The sequence below is a fragment of the Sceloporus undulatus genome, chromosome 2 (genome assembly GCF_019175285.1).
Source record: "Sceloporus undulatus isolate JIND9_A2432 ecotype Alabama chromosome 2, SceUnd_v1.1, whole genome shotgun sequence".
Taxonomy (NCBI): domain Eukaryota; kingdom Metazoa; phylum Chordata; class Lepidosauria; order Squamata; family Phrynosomatidae; genus Sceloporus; species Sceloporus undulatus.
In genome coordinates, this window is record NC_056523.1 from 277436850 (window position 1) to 277455245 (window position 18396).

General features: G+C 42.7%; 1 protein-coding gene across 3 annotated transcripts in view; it reads left to right on the forward strand.

The window, feature by feature from the left end:
• Positions 1-1435: 1435 nt before the first annotated feature.
• The window catches only part of ELL2 (elongation factor for RNA polymerase II 2), a 56395-nt gene continuing 39434 nt past the window's right edge, over positions 1436-18396 (forward strand). The window contains exons 1-2 of one of the 3 annotated variants that reach the window (XM_042448327.1): positions 1436-1741; positions 16119-16166. In XM_042448327.1, the coding sequence (XP_042304261.1) occupies positions 1610-1741; positions 16119-16166 (180 nt within the window). In that variant the 5' untranslated portion in view covers positions 1436-1609. Of the gene's footprint in view, positions 1742-16118; positions 16167-18396 lie in introns of those variants that run through there. The other 2 variants (XM_042448326.1, XM_042448328.1) reach the window with 2 other exon arrangements.

Genomic DNA, 18396 nt, shown 5'->3' on the forward strand with positions numbered 1-18396 from the left:
AAGTCGGATCAGTTTTTGGGGTCAATTTTTTCAAATGGGAACGACGGTCATATAACCCAATCAGCAATTTGCTTTAAATCGTAGTGGGAATAGTGAAAAAGAGATGGGTAAAGAAGAGGAAAATAATGAAATCCGGGCAATTAAGGTGGTCTCAAAATGATATTGTGTATTAATTTTGTATTATATTTAGGGTTGCATAACAATAATAGTGATTCTACAGACTAAAACACGGCTATTTGCTTGAATTCAAAGTGGTTCGTTTCTGCAGTGTTTTGGACCAACAAATTACTCTTTCCCAGAATGCCACAACTCCCAGCTGTGGCAGTTAAAGTGGCATCAAACCAGGTTATCCTTGCAGTGCGGACATGTCCTCGCCACAAAGGCCCACAAAATATATGTGACATTCAAGAAACATGGCCAAATAAATTCATATTTTGTTGATTGTTAAGATGTGCTAATATGAATTATGAGGGGAAGAGAAGGTAGGCCAATGCCTTCAGGCCTCCCTAAAGGAACTGAGCCTCCCCCAAGGCATCTGGCTCCTGGCCTCTGAGGGGAATGCCTTCCCTAATCGGTCCTAATCAGAGCCAGAAGAAGGGCCCTGGTCCAGGCCTCAGAGGGAGAAGATCTGCTGGCCCTTTCCCTTCCCCACTGCCATCCCCTCCTCCTTCTGTCTCTTGTCTCTTGAGGTTGTAAGCCTGAGGGCAGGGAAACGTCCAGTTCACAATTGGTGAGCCTGGAGTCTGAGAGCCTTTTGGCTGAAGAGCGGGGTATAAGTGTGTGTATATATATGTATCTCAACATATACTGTATGCACAGTGCTGCGTAGATTCGCAGGACTATATAAATAAGGCTTAATAATAATAAGCTGAAAAGACTGCTCCTATAAATGCCAATTGGTGCTTCTCAGTCCTGCCCAAAATGGAGGACATTATTAGAGGATGGAGGACAGGTCCGGGAAAAGGAGGGCGCCACGCAAAAGGCAGAGGGAGGCGGCCAAGGCAGGGCACACAATGCTCCGCAGCAGGTGACTCAACCCCGAGCGTCAATAATGGTTCAATAGCGTCTGCGCTGACGTCAACAGGTGGCCACGCCCTCCTCAGCCGTTGACCTCGAGGTAGGGCCTTGGCTGGAACCTAGGCCAATTGGGGAGGAGAGAGTGCGGGCGCGAAAGGGGGCGTGGCTTGCGTGCGTGCGTGCGTCCGTGTGTGTGTCTCGCGGCTCGGCTTGCCGTCTGCTGCGTGGGCGGAGCGAGAGGGGAGCGTGGTGCCTAAGCGCGGGTGGCCGTTCAGCCCAGAGGGGGCGTGGCTAGGGGCGCGAGGGCGGCCTTTGGGCTCAGGAGGGCGTGGCTAGGGGCACGAGGGCGGCCGTTGAGCTGGAGAGAGGCGTGGCTAGGGGCGCGAGGGCGGCCGTTGGGCTCGAGGGGGGCGTGGCTAGGCGCGCGAGGGCGGCCGGCGGCTGCGCGCTGTCGGGATGGCTGTTGCTGCCGGAGTGGCCGCAGGAGCAGCAGCTGCGGCGGCCCCCGGTAGCAGCGGCCCCGGCGGCGGCGGCGGCTTCGCGGCCCCGTCCCGGTCCCGGTCCCGTTGCGTGGGGCTGGAGCCGGCGTAAGATGGCGTCGCTGCGGGAAGGGGGCAGGTACGGCGTGTCCTGCGGCAGAGTCCCCCAAGACCACCTGACGGTGCTGCATGTCAAGCTGACCGAGACCGCCTTCCGAGCGCTGGAGAGCTACCAGGCGAGCAAGGTGAGGCCGGAGGTGCGCGGCCTGGGGCGGGAAGGCAGGCGCCAGCGAGCCCGGGGCCACGGAGCGGGCCTGGGGCGAACGGGAGGCTCCGGTCATTATGGGCCCTGGCCAGGGCCCCCTCCGAGCGAGGCTGGTGCGGAGGGAGAGAGAGGGCCCTTCTGCTCGTGGCGCCTTTGAGACTCACGGGAAGCCGGGGCCCTGAGGAAGCCAAGGAAAGCTCCCGCAGGCAAGGTCTCTCTTCCCGTCAGTCCCCCCGGCTCTCCCTTCGAAGCCTCCTCCCTCTCAGCCCGAGAGAGAGAGAGAGACTCGCGGAGCCCCAGCCCAGCGCTCCAGCCCCCCTTCAGTTGGACGGCGCTTCTGTTCGGTGATTGCGATTCGGTTTACGCTGCCCCGCTTTCGCCCAGCCCTTGGGCCCTGATTCGGGGTAGACAGAGAGGGAGGGATGTGGAAGATGAATACAAAGGCCCTCTCTTCTCACTCCCTGGCGCTCCGTATGGAAGGAAGGAAAGAAAGGAAGTACGGTCCTCCTTCTTCTCTCCCGGTCGATCGCGTTGTTACAGAAACTTTCGTGGGGTGGCTTCTATGGCGAGCGCCCCGGGGCTCCTTCGCCCGCCTCTCCTCCTTTCCTCCTTCTTCCTCGGGGAGGAGCCCGAGGGGAGGGGGCCAGGAGCCTCTACACAAGGAAGCCCTTTTCTCCTGGCGCTGGTGCCAGCTAGTGCCTCCGGAGCTGGCCGTGACCGGAGCCAGCCCTTCCCGATTCTGCTGAGCTGTCATTTATTTATGGCCTCGGCGCTTCTTCTCCCTGGATCCTCTTTTCCTCCCTCCCTCCCTCCCTCCCTCCCTCCCTCGTGGGTGTCTCTGAGAGAGAGAGAGAGAGACTGAGTTGTATGTTCCTTCTGGGGGGGGGAGGCGAGTCAACTTCTCGGCCCTTTGCCCCCCCCCCCCTTTGAAAGTTTCGAGTTGAGTTTTTAAGCCACAACGGCGACGATGAGAGATTTATTGCACATCTTTATGGTCTTTTCAGGCTCCCTCCCAGACTTTCTCTTGGATATCCGCACCCCTTTCCCCCCCCCCCCCCCCCTGACAATTGCCTTTCCATCCCCGACAGATCTTCTCTGACAACATTTTCTAAACATTACAAAGATTGAGATCTAAATTATGGTACAAATCTATATTAATCTGTAGATTTCACAGACACACACACACAATCAGTCCAACAAACAACACAATTCAAAACTTGTGTAACGAAATAACTTTCCTATTGCCATAGTCCTGTGAGAAATTGGGGTTTGTTTGTTTTTTGGTGGTTTTTTCAAAGCCACCAGCTTTTCTTCCAAAGATTTAGATCTAAATTATGATATAAGTCTATTTCCATAAAAATTAATATAGAGACACCCCCTTCAGCCCAATAAATATAATTCAAAACTTAGAAATCTGGGTGGAATTGGCATTGCTAGTCCGCTGCCATAGTCCTGTCAGAAATTGCGATGGTGAAAATAGTGCCGTTCTTCCACATCATGTGAATGTATTTCAAAACAGATTTCCTCTTTCCCACCCTGAATCCTTTACCTTCTCCAAGGAACATTGCTTTCTCTTATGCCCATCCTTGGGAGAAGAAGGGAGGATTCCCTTCCTTTGAAATGCTTAAAAAGATAGGCTTGTGGGTGTTTAAGAGTCCAGGAGAGAGCTTTGTGGTGGATCCTTTGCAAAGGTTTGGGGTTGTGGGGTGGGGGGTTTAAAACCCATTTTCTTTATTTCTGCTTCCTAATGGAAACTCGAGGCTTAGCTTGTGTTTGTTCAAGCACATTAAAAGTGGCTGTGCCCTGTTCTGTCTCCCAGCAAAGAAGGATTAAAGCTCTAATTAGGCAGGGTCTTAATGCAGAATTTCAAATTAAATGCTGCTTCTCTTTCTTTTGACCTAAGCTCCTTTTGTTAATATGATTTTCTGTGCTCTTGTGAGAAATCTTGGTTTAAGGCAGCAGTCCTAAGAAGAAGAAAACATGCTGGTCAAGCTCCCCCCTTTCATTTTAAAATACTATATGTAGAGCAGTAGGCTTTTCTCCAAAAGGCTTTCCTTGAAAGGTTGGAGAAGCCAGGAACATACTCAGACCAGACAGAATTTAAATAACAGGTTGACAGACAGCAGACTCTCTCTCTCTCTTTCCCTAGTCACAGCATGGCTTCCCCTGCGCAGTTTTTCAAGCAGAAAGATGATGACTCAGGCATGGTTTTCCCAGAATTGTCCTCCAAATTGTGCCTTTTCTTATGACTAATGGTTGCTTTTCATAATAAGTGGGTAAAGCTAAAATAGAGTAGTATTCTTTAGCGCATTTCCCTCTTCCAGTAGTTCTGGCTCAACTTTGCCTCTCCTTTAGCTGTTCAACATGGCATAGCCATTCTGCATTTTGTACTGCATAATTATGTAGTACATCAGCTCTTTCTTGTTAAACCTAGTGGAAACCATTACTTCTGCCAAAGAGACTAAGAAATCAACATGAAATTGTAGCTTTCCACTGCATGTGGTTGTTGAAATTTGAAATTTTAGTTTTTGCTTGTGACATCTGATACTAGGATTGTATTCTGGTTGGGACAGTCTCAGTCTCAGACTCTGATGATTGCTGCTTTAAACATCCCTTGCTTTCCCTTCCCCTGCATTTTAATCCTTAGTGTGTCCTTGGTTTTTAAAAGATAGAAATGTTGAGCCAAAATGTTTAACAAAGACAGTTGATCCCTAAACTTTAAACTCATTATCAGCAAAAGTTCTTTTTGTTGTTAACTGCCTTGGAGTCAACCCGGACTCATGGTAACCTTGTGAATGAAGCATCACCAAACCCCATGTCCTCCACTGTTCTCTTTAGGTCCTCCAGGCTCAAGCCTGTGACCTCCCTGGTTTATTCAGCCATCAAGCATATGGTCTTTATGTCTTTCTACTATTGTCTACCTTTCCTAGCATTATTGGCTTTCCTAATAAATCATGCCTTTTCATGACATGACCAAAGTATGACAGCCTCAGTTTCATCATCTTGGCTTCCAGGGAGATTTTACACACACACACACACACACACACACACACGACTTAAATGGAATGCAATTACAGCATTTAACAGAGGGGTTTTTTATTTACAATATTAAAGAGCTTGCTTCTGTAGCAATATTGCTTATTTTCTAGTAGAAAGTGATTAATGCTTTTGTTAAGGCTAAAAATGCTTATGCTTTAAATAATATAACGCATCCTACTTAATAGTACAGAGTAATGGTCTTTGACTGCAGTAATTGGAGAATATATTTTTAAGCATATTTTATAGCATATAAAATATAAATTCTCCCTGCAAAATAACTCAATTTTGAATGTTATCCTATAGTGCTATACGAATGAAGTTTTAATATATGTCTGTCTGTCTGTCTGTAAGCGCGCGCACACACACATTTTTGATATAGCCTAAAATTAATATCATTGTTACGTGTTGTAGCATGATAATTTAAAGTATGTACAGCCATCAGTTTAGAGCTTTTGAAGAGAAATGTATCTTAAAGGAAGGATAATTGTATTTCCATAAGAAAATCAAATGTCATCAACTTGAAAGGAAAGGGTCATCTGGAAAGATGATTTAGAATCTAGAATATCATTAACTGTTCCATGGTTGCAATCCTTTTTACATTTGACAACCAATTAACCAATTGTGTGAAAACTGCTGGAGCTTCCTTCTGAACAAGCATGTTATTTATTTCACTTTAATTAATTTATTTTGCAAACAGTGTATGAGGCTGTGATGTAGTTTAAATTTAAAGTATCTCTACTTTATTGGTGGATGAACAATTACCTTAACTAAATGAGAAGCTTAAAATGTCCAGCCTAACTGCTGTTTTCCTTATGTCTTTGAATGCAAGATGTCCTTGAACGCAAAGTGAATTAAGCAAAGGAACTTGCACATTACAGTATTTGAACAGCTACTTATAGGGTTATAAAGCAGCTATGAAAAGTTACATATTTATTTTGAAAGGGCTGGACTTTTAAGTTCCTACATTAGTAACCTGCATCAACTTTTTCATTGGCTATATTCCTAATTTCAACAGGAAAATATATTTAATCAAATAGGAATGAAAGATGCAGGGAATGATTTCTTTATGTTTGATAGAAATAGAGACTGACTTGTTAACATTGAAGTTAGAAATGCATGAATAACTTCCTGCAAATAAACAAATTAATGACCATGCTGACATTTGAGCTTTACATAAGTTATTGTTTGCTGTAGTTGCAGGGTTAAATATTTTTAGTACCTAAGGCTTAGAATAAAGATGTACTTACAAAGACTTGAGGTATTTGCCACAACAATAAAGTTCTGAGTTCCTCGGTATACTTAATATGTACTGTATAAATGATTTAAGATGGAATTGGAAAAACTATTCCTTGCCTAAGAAAACCCTATGAAATTCATGAGGTTGCCATACGTTGACAGGCGACTTGAAGGCACATCACACACACACACACACACACACACACACACCCCTTTCCAGTGTTTATAGCCTTAAAATTAATGTCAGTAAGGACTGCTCACTGTGTAATAAATGAATCATTTATAAATACTGTAAAACCTTCTGGCAATCATTTTATCACACCCCTTTCCCTCATTTCCTGGAGAAAGTGCTCTAGGCCCCTGCTGTCTCCCCTCATGTAAACCACTCCAGAGGCATGATATGAATTGGAGGACAAGGTAATGTTATATCACACACACAGTAAAACTGTTTAAGGCACAGAATTACCTCATACCTTTTATATTATTTCATACAAGAAGCCTGTTATTTATTTTGGTTTACAATTTCTCAGAATTAAAAGGGACATTAATTTTTTTCCTTTAATTTTAATAGTAAATTCAGTATATATATCTATGGCAAGGGGTTGTGCTTCCTTTGATCTAACTGATTTGTATTGCCAAACTGTATCAGACTTTCTATCTTTCCATTCATGCTGGTTCTGCCACTATTCTAAATGAGACCTTTTCTTAAGGTTGACACCAGAACTAATACTGAAGGAATCTGGAGAGTGAAGACAAGGTGTTTATGTGGACATAAATAAGAACTTAGTGATTAGGGCGGGTATTTATAGTTGTTCTGGTTCTTCTTCTGGTAGATGTCTTGACTGGTCACTATATGGCATTTTCCAAATTTAATGATATTGTTCTGTGGGTTAGTTACCTTGTTGAGATGGGCTGGGGGTGCATGCTATTGCAGGGTGTGAAGGACTGGGTGCTTCTTTGAGGGCCCGGAATAGACAGGTCAAAATAAGCGGCTGCTGGCTGCTTTGGGGGGCATGATGTTTACATGACACACACATACGCAAAGCAGCCCGAAGCCGCTCCAACACCACACTCCGATCCTAAGGGAGCCCTGGTGATGCAGTGGTTAAATGCCGGTACTGCAGCCACTCAGTCACAGCCACAAGGTTGTAAGTTCGATTCCAGCCAGGGGCTCCAGGGTTGACTAAGTCTGGCATTCTTCCGAGGTCACTAAAATGAGTACCCAGCTTGCTGGGGGCAATTAGCTTACATACTGTAAATCATTTAGAGACTGCTTAGTTCAGTATAAAGTGGTATAGCAATGTAGCTGCTATCGCTTTGGACTGGACCAAAACAGAGTCAAGATAATCTGGCTTCTGGTGGCGCGGCTTGAGTCCTGTGGCGCTGGCCCGCTTTTTGGAGGGGGGCTGTTCAGTTGCCATGGTCCCAGCCTGCTTGCAGTTGGAGCAACCTCATGTCACTCCTTCTTGACCTTCTGCCGTGGACCTAGGATTGGTTTGAGAAGGTGATGTTGGGGAACTTCTTGTTCATCCCACAGGCTTTGTGGCTTCTTCAAGCTTGCATCTTATTTTAAAACCTATACCTTGCATTAAAACATATGCCTATACTAAAACCTACTCTTATATGGAAAAGTCATCCAGACATTTGGTATACAGAGTCCTTAGTATGTGGATGGCAATCAGTACTACCCATTTTTCCATCTATATTTCCCACAGCTACTCTGAAATTCTTGATAAGGTATCTGGAGGCAAATTGGAATAAAGACATACAGTGTGCCCCCCCGTTTTATGCGGGCGCACCATACGCAGCTTTCAGCATATGCTGAAAGCCGCGCTGTAAGAGCCCGCCATGCACCCCAGAAGAACTAATGCGGCATGTGCCTGTGGCATGTGTGTGCCACCGCACCACTGCACGCCATGTTAATTCCTATGGGGCTTCAGCATACGCTGATTTCCCCTTACGCGGAGGGTTCCGGAACAGATCCCCATGTAAGGTGAGGGCACGCTGTACAGACTCAAAAGGTATCTGTTTAGTAACTGTAGACTCGAATCGATTGACTCTGACTCAAGTTGGACTAAAGTCACTTAAATGACTTGCCTTGGACTCGACTCAGCAATAAATGACTGACTTGCTAGCATCATTCACTTTGAGCACCAAGCAAGACCCTCTCCCAGAGCACAGGACATGTTTCTTGGAGGGGAAGAGCAAATGTATTAGGCAATGGGGTTGTGGTAGAAAGATCCTAAAACTTTGAAAAGCTGTAGAAAACTCCTCTGACAGTGGAGACAGGTTGTCAGGCAGACCTCAACCCCAACCTGAAGCCCTTTGTTTAAAATGCTTGCTGTTCTCCTCAAAGAAACTCATCCCACCACCTTATATGAGGATGCATTTTCCCTAAAGGACCAATCACACAGCCTAAACATTATCCTAAATTCAGCACTATAGTTGAAATGTCAAGTAGGAATCAGTGGATAAGAGTATCCGATACCAGCTGGACATTGCCTCTGTTACTCATGCACTGGTCACATCTAGACTACATACTGTCACACACTTGGCTAGAGATTCCTTTGAAAAAGATTCAGGAATTTAACATACAGTATTCAGAACATGGTTGCCAGGATATTGGTGATATTAGCTATGCTGACTACGGCTGGTTATAGTTAATACTGTAACATCTGGATGGATATGTGTTGTCCACCCCAGAGCCAACAATCAAGACATGACAGGGATCCTGAACTAGTAGTAATGGTTACTGATATATATATATATATACACACACACACACACACACACACACACACATTTAAAGTTTATATATAAAGTTTTTTTAAAGGTCTAAATGGTTTGGGGCCAGGGTACAAATGATTAATTCACTACATTGGTATGAACTTCCCAGAGTGTATTTTCCAAAGACCCTGTTTGTAGGCCTGCCTTTACATTCAGTTTTGTGATGGAAATGATAGACTAGGTTTCTTTAATGGTACATCTAAAAATATACCAGGAGCTTTTCAAAAGATAATACAGATACAGCTTACAGTCCAAAAATAAAAAGGCAGCAGAGAGCAGAAAAATAGAAGAAACAGAGGAAGAGAATAATCATATGAGACTAAAGGAATGCTTTTTGTTTGTTGATCTGCATTTTTTATACTTCTGACAAATGCAATTTATTTTGTAGACTTCCACAAAACCCTTCAGTTCAGTACTTTCTAGATGGTTTATATTAACACAATTAAAAAGAGAATAAAACTATTTAAACTCTAGTGCTGAACCACCACCACCCACAGTAATTGAGTTGTGCCTGGTTTAAAATGCACATTTTGTTTCTCATATTTGAAATATTTGCCCCTAATTGCATATTCTGTGCACCTGAACTTTTTCATTGGGGACTGATAGATAATCAACTAGAAAAGGCTTATGGAAGAATTCTTCAATATATGATCACAACAGCAAGATTATTATAACCTCGGAAATGGCAGAGTAACATACTGCCTACTAAAGAAGAATGATTCTTAAAAGTGAATTAATTTCCAGAGACAAATAAATTGTCTATTTTGATTAGAGAAATGTTATTGGTAACCTTTATGGATTGGAAATCATTGATAGACTTTTTGAGGAATAAAGAAGGTGTTAAGGTGACCTTTGGTTTCGAAAATTAATATGAGTTAAACCGATAGGTGGGGTGTAACAACTATTCTTTAGAGAGTGAACTAAGGTTTTAGGGAATGCCATATACCTGCAGAAAATATAGTTGGAAGCCAATATTTGGTAGACCATGTAGGAGTAGAGTTTGGTAGGTTTTTGTTGTTTTCCTTGTGTGTTTTGGTTTGTAGTATGCTAAGTTATATTTTAATTTGTGTGTTTTTATGTTCTAGTTAAAATATTAGTATTTAATAAAAATGATTTTTAAAAATAAAACATTTGCCTCTATGTGCATAGTTTGACAATATAAGCCAAGATCTGTATTTTAAAAATCAACACTTCTGGGATGATGTTTGTTTTTTCTTAGAATCAAGAATACACTCAAGCATCTAATCAACTCACTGTGTAATGAACTCTTGAAACATCAAGTATAATTTCTGTTTGTGTTCTGAATTTGATTAAAAGGAATGACTCAAATCTGAGAACTCTACATGGGACCATATTTAAAATATATTCTATTTAGCAATTACTTCAATATGATTACTGTATATACTCAACTGTAAGTCAAGAAATTTAGTTCCAAAAGTGACCATAAAATGCTGGGTCAACTTATATATAGCTCAGTACACTAATACTGCTTGGAAAGGTTGTGAAATAAGCACTGCCGTGATGCCCAACTCTTCCCCACTCTTCGTGCCTCAATGCAGGAGTTTGTGTGTTTCTCTGTGTGAAAGTGTTTCCCAATCTGATTTTAAAGCTTTCTCTTCCCATCAAAGAAACACCCCTTTTAATGCCACTTCATTACCTTTCCAATTCAATTTTAAAGCCTTCTTTTCCCTTCAAAGAAGCACCCCATTTAACTCAACTCCTTTTCCTCCCTAATCTGATTTTCAAACCTTCTCCTCCAGAACCTGGGAAGTGGTGTCAGGTGGACAGGAGAGGTCCAGAGAAGCAGGGACGGAAGTGGTATTTTCCCCTTTCCATCCTTTGTTATAGCTCCCTAAGTTTTATCCTCCACTTATCCATGGGTCATATCAAAATCCATGATTTTTACCCTGAAATCTTCCCTCGACGTATACATGAGTTTGACTTGTACATAAGTATATACAGTAATCTTAATTTTATTGATATACTTCTGCATTTATCTAATGAATATCTTGCCTTTCTCTCAATGTGGGACCTAAAGCAGCTTAAAATTCAAGTTAAAATCCAAATTTGATTTTCAAGCCATCTCTTCTCATCAAAAAAAGCATATAGAGAGTACAAAAATGTAAAAAAAAAACCACATCATATTAAAATATTAATTTAAAACACACTCCAGTTAAAAGACCTTCTTCAGCACTGAGTTAGCACTCAAAGGTCTAGATCTGTGGTTCCCAAACTTTGCTCCTCCAGGTTTTTGGACTTCAACTCCCAGAAGCCTCAGCTCTCTTAGCTAATGGCCTAGGATTCTGGGAGCCGAAGTCCGAAATCCCTGGAAGGCCAGAGTTTGGGAACCACTGGATAAACACAAATGTCTTCAACTGGTGGGCAAAGAAAGCAGATAGTGGGGCAACTTACATCTTTGTGGAAAGGTATTCCACAGCCTGGATGCTGCCATCAAGAAGTTTTTGTTTTATTTTTTAAAAAATGCTGTGGTGTTTTCCCTGAACTCAAAAACTAACTGCCATAGCTATTGCTTATTTTTTGCTTGTAAAATACAGTCGGCCCTCGTTTCCATGGAATTTTTATCCGTGAATTCAACCAACCATGGCTTCAAAAATGTTCAAAAATAATATAAATTAAAAAAAAAACCAACCAATATTTTCCCCATTTTATTGCCATTGTATTTAATGAAACTTGAGCCCGGGCTGTCTGTGTGTGTGTGTTGGAACTAAACGCCAGTGGATCACAAGGGCCCAATATATATTATTTCTCAGTTTCTTCTGTACCAGCACTCTGTCAGGGAGGAAAGCCCTGGTATGTACAATTCTAGTTATGTACTTAATTAGGACTTAGGTCATAGCAGTGTGTGTGTATGTGTGTGTGTATAATGTTATAGGGCTGGTACATACTGTCAGGATGTGACTCTTGGCGACGATAGCAGGGCTTCGGAGCATGCACCAACGGCACACTCCCAAGCCCTGCTATGTGCGAACGGCGCCATTACTGAGCGGCGCCACCCAGTGTCTCCGACAGGAAGCAGCATCGTAAGGGCTGCAACGCAGCCCTTACGATGTTGCAAAAAAGAAGCCTATCTAGGCGGCTTTTTTACTGCGCAGGTGCATCGCACTGTATGGGTGCTGCGGTGCAGCTGCACAGTGCAAAGGGCTGGCGTTTCCCTGCTGGTCTGTACCGGACCATAGTCTGCTTAATCCTACCTAGACATTTGGGAAAGGCAATACATATAATACATATACAATACCCCTTTAAAATAGCCAGAAAAACCAAACATTAGAATCTCCATGTATTCCCTGCCAAAAAAAACCCTCTATTGTCTTCATACTCGGCCTCAGAGGGAGCCATCAGGCAGACCCAGCAACATCGAGGACTGCCTGAAGGAAGAGGCCCCTCCCTCTTCAACTGTCATCTCGGCCTCAGAGGGAGCCATCAGGCAGACCCAGCAACATCGGGGACTGCCTGAGAGCTGGTGGAGGACTACTTCTGCCGCTGCCCCCCCCCATGTCACCTGGGAAGAAGCTCCCCAGAACTGCGGAGGACTGTCTTGCCGCTGTGGTGGCTTCTTACCAGGGGGGAGGGGTCAGTGAGAGAGGGGTGTTTTTATGTATTCTTAATTGTTTTATTGATATTTGCTGTGAACCGCCCTGATCTATGGAAGGGCGGTATAAAAATAATAAATTTATTTATTTATTATACAATCCTTAGCTTATTGCTTTAGGAAAAGGATGTGTTATTGTTTTATTTGTCCATGATAGAAATGGTTTAAGTGTCCTTTTCCCAGCAGAGAAGGAGCCGAGCCTCCTTGATATTGGGTAACTCCGCCTCTATGGCACCTGGTAGGCAGGGAGATAAAAAACAAAGGCCAGGGGCCCCGTCCCACCTCCATGGGCGGAGTGCCCCCTTGCAACCCAAGTCTTCTTCCTGCCTTGCTCCTGCTAGGATGCATCTTCTTCAGCTCCAAGCCTTGTGCCTTTTGGATTGTTTTTCCTTGGCTCTCCTGGCTCACCTGGCTCCTTCCTCTCACATTCAGAGACTTCTCAAGGGAGTGTCCAACAGATCGCCCCCTACGGAACACCGTTTCCCTTCATGGGACCTGCACAAGGTCCTAAAGGTGTTGACAATTGGTCCCTTCGAACCGTTGAGAGAGGCTTCTCTCAAATTCCTCACCTTCAAGACATTGATCCTCACGGCCATAACGTCGGCGCTTCCACTCTTCTCAGGACATCATCCTCCCTTCCTTCTGCCCTTGACCATCCGAGGAATTAGAAAGGATTTGGCACACCCTGGACTTGCGCAGGGCCATCAAAATCTACCTAAAGAGAACTGCGAGTTTTAGAAAATCAGAGGCACTGTTCGTTTCCTTCCATTCAAGGTCCCAAGGTAAAAAGGTGTCGGTATCAACTCTTTCAAGGTGGATCAGAGAGTGCATCAGTGCCTGCTACAAGGCCCTAGATCTGTTGCCACCGGAGGGCATCACCGCCCACTCCACTAGAAGCGCGGCTACCTCAGCAGCCTTGATCACAAATGCTACCCTGGCCGAGATCTGCAGAGCGGCCACGTGGAAGTCCCCCTCCACGTTCATAAGACACTACAAGCTTGATATTTTTCAGTCAGCTGAAGCAGCCTTTGGCTGCAGGGTGCTCCAACAGATCGTCCCTGGTTTGTCCACGGCATCAGCAGACCCTCCCTGATTAGGAGTTGGCTGTTGTAAATCCCAATATCAAGGAGGCTCGGCTCCTTCTCTGCTGGGAAATGGAAAGTGGGTTCTTACCTGATTACGTCCCTTTCCAGCAGAGAAGGTCTGAGCATCCTTCCCCACCCGTTTTTTCTGCTGATACACGCGGACAATATCTTGGACATTTGTCCTTGTCCCAGTTTGAAGTTCAATCTAGACTTTAAAGATAGATTAAGAGGTTCCTAGGAACTGGTTTTCGATACCGTGCTGGTCATTGACTGAGGTTGCAAGGGGTCACTCCGCCCATGGAGGCGGGGCGGGGCCCCTGGCCTTTGTTTTTTATCTCCCTGCCTACCAGGTGCCATAGAGGCGGAGTTACCCCCAATCCCAAAATTTAAACAAGGTATTTCTCCTTGATTTTTCTCCTCTCTCACTGCATGGACATAGCTCTTAACATACTGGAAGGACTGTGTAGTGGGTAGGGGGGTTGGGTAGAGAGGAGGTGTGAGAAATTTCTGTTGTGTAAGATTTCTCACACTTTCACTATTCTGGGTACAACCCACTATGTTTAACACAAAATACATTACCAGAGCAATCCTGAATTCCATGAAAGTTTATTGTGGGAAAATAAGCTTCCTTTATCTCTTTCTTCCGTTATGTTTGCTCTAGTGGCAGGGTTGAGAAGGAGTGTGATGAGATGGATTGTCAGAAGGCTGGGAAGGGTCGGAGAGGAGGAGGAACAGGCGCTCGCCTCTTCCTCCTCTCCCAATGGCATTCCCAGACTTCAGCTGCCTCCGAAGAGGTAGCTGGAGGCCGGGAAGGGTGTGGAAGGAGGGGGAACAGGCCCGCACCTCCTCTTCCTCCCCCTCCTGCATGCCAGGCGAAATGGCGCCGCGTGCCATCTCCAGCACACGTGCCATAGGTTTGCCATCACAGCCAAACCCAGTTTAAAGCTTAACCGCTATTTATTCAGATGTAATTCTGGACAGCAGTTTATTGAGAATGCAAGGAAATGTTTCCCATGTCACAATTGTTATTTGCTAGGGACAGAAATACTTGAGTCTAATGGTCATGTACCAAATGCTGAGCAGTGCTTGAATATTATATGTGAACCAAGCAGTAGAAGATTGAAGTGTTGTGATGTATCACAGGGTGAATATTATTTTAACGAAATGTTGAAATATATTGTTTGTGAAGTGGGGATAATATACCTTCTAACTTAGTTCAGAAGGGAAGAAATGCTAGTGTGTAAGTAGAAATTTTCTTTTCAAAAGTTATTATTAAAAAATTGTTGTGCTCTCCGTATCCACAAATTAAACCATCCATGGCTTGAAAATATCTTCTCCCCCCAAAATCCAAAAGGCAAACCTTGATTTTGCCATTTTATATAAGGGACAACATTTTACTGCGTCATTGTATGCAATGGTATATGTTCATCCACAGAATTTGGTATCCACTGCGTCCTGGAACCAAACCCAGCGGATGCCAAGGGCCCACTGTTTATGACCTCTCAGAACACCAGTGTTCCCAAGGCATTTACAGTAAATAAAAACACATAAAACAAATAAAAGTATGCTTTAAAAGCAATCTAAAACAACTGTTAAGAACATGCTTATATAAAACAATAACAAAATCCACCCTGTAATTAATAAATTACCAGCAACTGAGGTTGAAGAAAGTTCCATTTACAGTGCACCTTCCCCTTATGCGGGGATCCGTTCCGGATCCCTCAGCATAAGGGGAAATCAGCGTATGCTAAAGCCCCATAGGAAGTAATGGGGCTTGCGCCCATGAGTCCTTCCGGGTTGTGCGATGGGCTCTTCCAGTGCAGCTTTCAGTGTATGCTGCGCCCGCATAAAACGTGGACATACTGTTTGTAAAACATTTAAACAGTCTTTGCCTAAACAGTATAGATGTTATTTGATTCATTACCTCTGCTTTTTTTTTTTTATGGCGTTAAACAGCAATGGTAAAAATTGCTCTTGCATATACCACCCCCCAAAAATCTTTTAAGAATTAGTTAAGTATCATTATTATGTAATTTTTTGCACATGGTGCAAAAGATTTTTGAGCATCCATACAATGAAACCATTCACTCAACTTCAACGTATTTGGGTAATTTCCAGGGATTTAATTTTGTGACAGGTTTTCTTGTAGTAAAACAAATTTACTTAGCACACATCTTTTACTTTGTGTATATTAAATAAACTTGCTAAGCAGGAAGAAACAATTTTCTACTTGATATTTTAAATGCTATTCATAGCCTGCCTTTTCTCCTGAATTTAGTAGCAAGGGCTGTATGTCTTTCAGCTGCTGAAATAGGGCCTATTTTAGTTATTGTGATGAGTAATGCCTGTCTTTTTATGGCATCTTAATTATTTCCCACTTGATCCAGCTGAATAAAATAATGCATTTTAAAACAGTTTACCTAAAGGTAAGGATCATTTTAGAGATCAAGTATAACTATTAAGTGCTGGGATGTTCCTGGTTTTTGATTTCTTTGTGATGTGTTTACCAATACATTTCTAAAACAACAAAATATTTTAATGTTTCTGATTCTGGTTTGTTTTTTTTAAATTAAATTTTCACTTTTCATTTCCTCTCCCAGAATTTGATTCTTTCACGACCTTCTATACAATTTCAAGGACTCCAAGGGGTGAGTATTTATTTCGTTTCTTTTTTTTTTTTAATAGTTATCTGATGTTAAGAAAAACTGGTCATTTCTGTGCATTGTAGAATTTTGTTTTATGTAATAATAATAATAAATAAATAGTTTACTTTTATCCCGCTTTTCCAATTTTGATCAAAGCGGCGTACAAGTTTAAGTAAAAAATACATCAAGATAAAAACAATTCAAACAGTATCTAAAAACAGTCAGAATGTAGTGAATAGCAATATGTGTATATTATGCATCTTGTTTGGGGCATGTTTTTTCTCCAGTGCTGGACTTTTTGTCCTTTAATATTGTATAAATGGTAGCCTAGTCTATTTTTCTGCTGATTTTCTCTTTAAAGATAGTCTCTTTTGTTGTGATGTGTCTTCAAAACTTATGCCAGTTAGACAGTGTTAAAAAAACACTCATGCCATACTTCAGACATGCTGAGGTAAGTATGTATTTTCTATCAGCAAGATGACTATTTTTCTACAAGATAATGTCTTGCTCTTTGGGGCAGAGAGCAAGGCCACCAGGGTGGATGCATGCTGTCAATAGCTGTCATATAATTCTCAGGAAGCAAGTGCTGTGAGGTGTCTATTCTTAGAATACTGCTCTGAGCCCTTGCTGGTTCTTGCTTTGCTGAGAATGCCTTTCTTGTGGGATATGTTGATTTACACACACATCCCCTCCTCTGCAGTGAATAGAAGTAATATGTTTAGATATGGTAGGAGATCATTATTTGCCCATGTTCTATTCATAAATGCATGCTGTAACATCACCATTTGTTTTAATAGGATTTGGTCAGAGGATCCCATGATGACCACTCTGATACTAAAATACAGAACAAATAATCCTTTTAGATGACTAATGTTGAAATCCAGAATGGTGTAGTGGTTTGAATGTTGGATTTGGACTCTGGAAGACCATGTTTCAGATCTCTGACTATGGAAATCCAGACTGCATCCGCACAGCAGAAATCATCTGATTTGACAGCACTTTACTGGCCATGGCTCAGTGCTATGGAATTCTGGGGATATTAGTTTGTTGTTCCACATGAGTTCTCTAACAGAGAAGGCTAAATGTCTCACAAAATTACAACTCCAGTGTGAATGCAGTGGGTGACTTTGGGCTAGCCACACTCTTTCAACCTCAGAAGAAGGTGATGGCAAATTCTCTGAACAAATCTTGCCGAGAAAACTCTGTTAGGGTTGCCATAGGTTGGAAATGACTTCAGGGCACACAACAGCCATAATCAAGAAGCTTAAGGTAGCTCATTACTTCAGGAGAAAATTATAGTTCTCGTCCTGAAAAACTAAGCAACATTTTGTTTTGTGTCATCTGTTTCTCAACCTGTATTCATTTTTTTCTGACACACAGGGCTTCCATAAACTGATATTTTAAGTAACTTAAGTCTAACAGCTGCTAGCAGATTACCATAAAACAAAAATGTAAGCATACATAGAGAGAAACAGTGAAGATGTGTGTGTGCTTATGTCATTTATATATGGAAAAAGATATATGGAAAAATGGTTCTTCCACTAGCCATTTGTTACCACAAATTTTATTTCCTATAACAGATTTTCTTCAGCTTTTGGGAAATTTGCATGGATTAATTTGGAAAAGATTAATAGATACATTCCCTTAGTAGAAAAGAGAGTTTTTCTGCCCTGAACCAATGTTTGCTGGACTGAAAAATGTTAGTCCAGGGTAAGAGCATAAAAGTATATAACAGTCAATTTTTCCTGCCTAAGTTTGCTCTTAATGAAGTATAACATCAGATTTCAAATATATTACCATAAATGTAAATTCCTATGGTTAATATGAGTCAGGTCACTGCTTGGATAGAAAGTCACATGAGAACCTTGTATATCTTGGATTGCATTCTATGGATGAAAAGCAATAAATAAGGTGTTTCCTGAATTTATATAGTCTCCTAATTCTTAATGTTTCAATCACCATCATTGCTGGGACAAAGAAGACGATCAGATAGGGTAGCCATGCTTCATGTTGGAGTTCAATTTGTTCCATTATAATGTAGAATAAAAGGTATCCTCTCAACCTGTGAATAGCTCACTAGCCAAATTATTTCCTTTGATCTCTGGGGCTATCTACTGAAGTTGGAATAATATGAATTGCAGTTCAGAGCAGGAAACAGAAAGCATAGCCCTCCAGATACTGATAGGCTGTGACTTTCAGCATTCCTGCCCATTTGCTGTGATGGCTAGGGCTG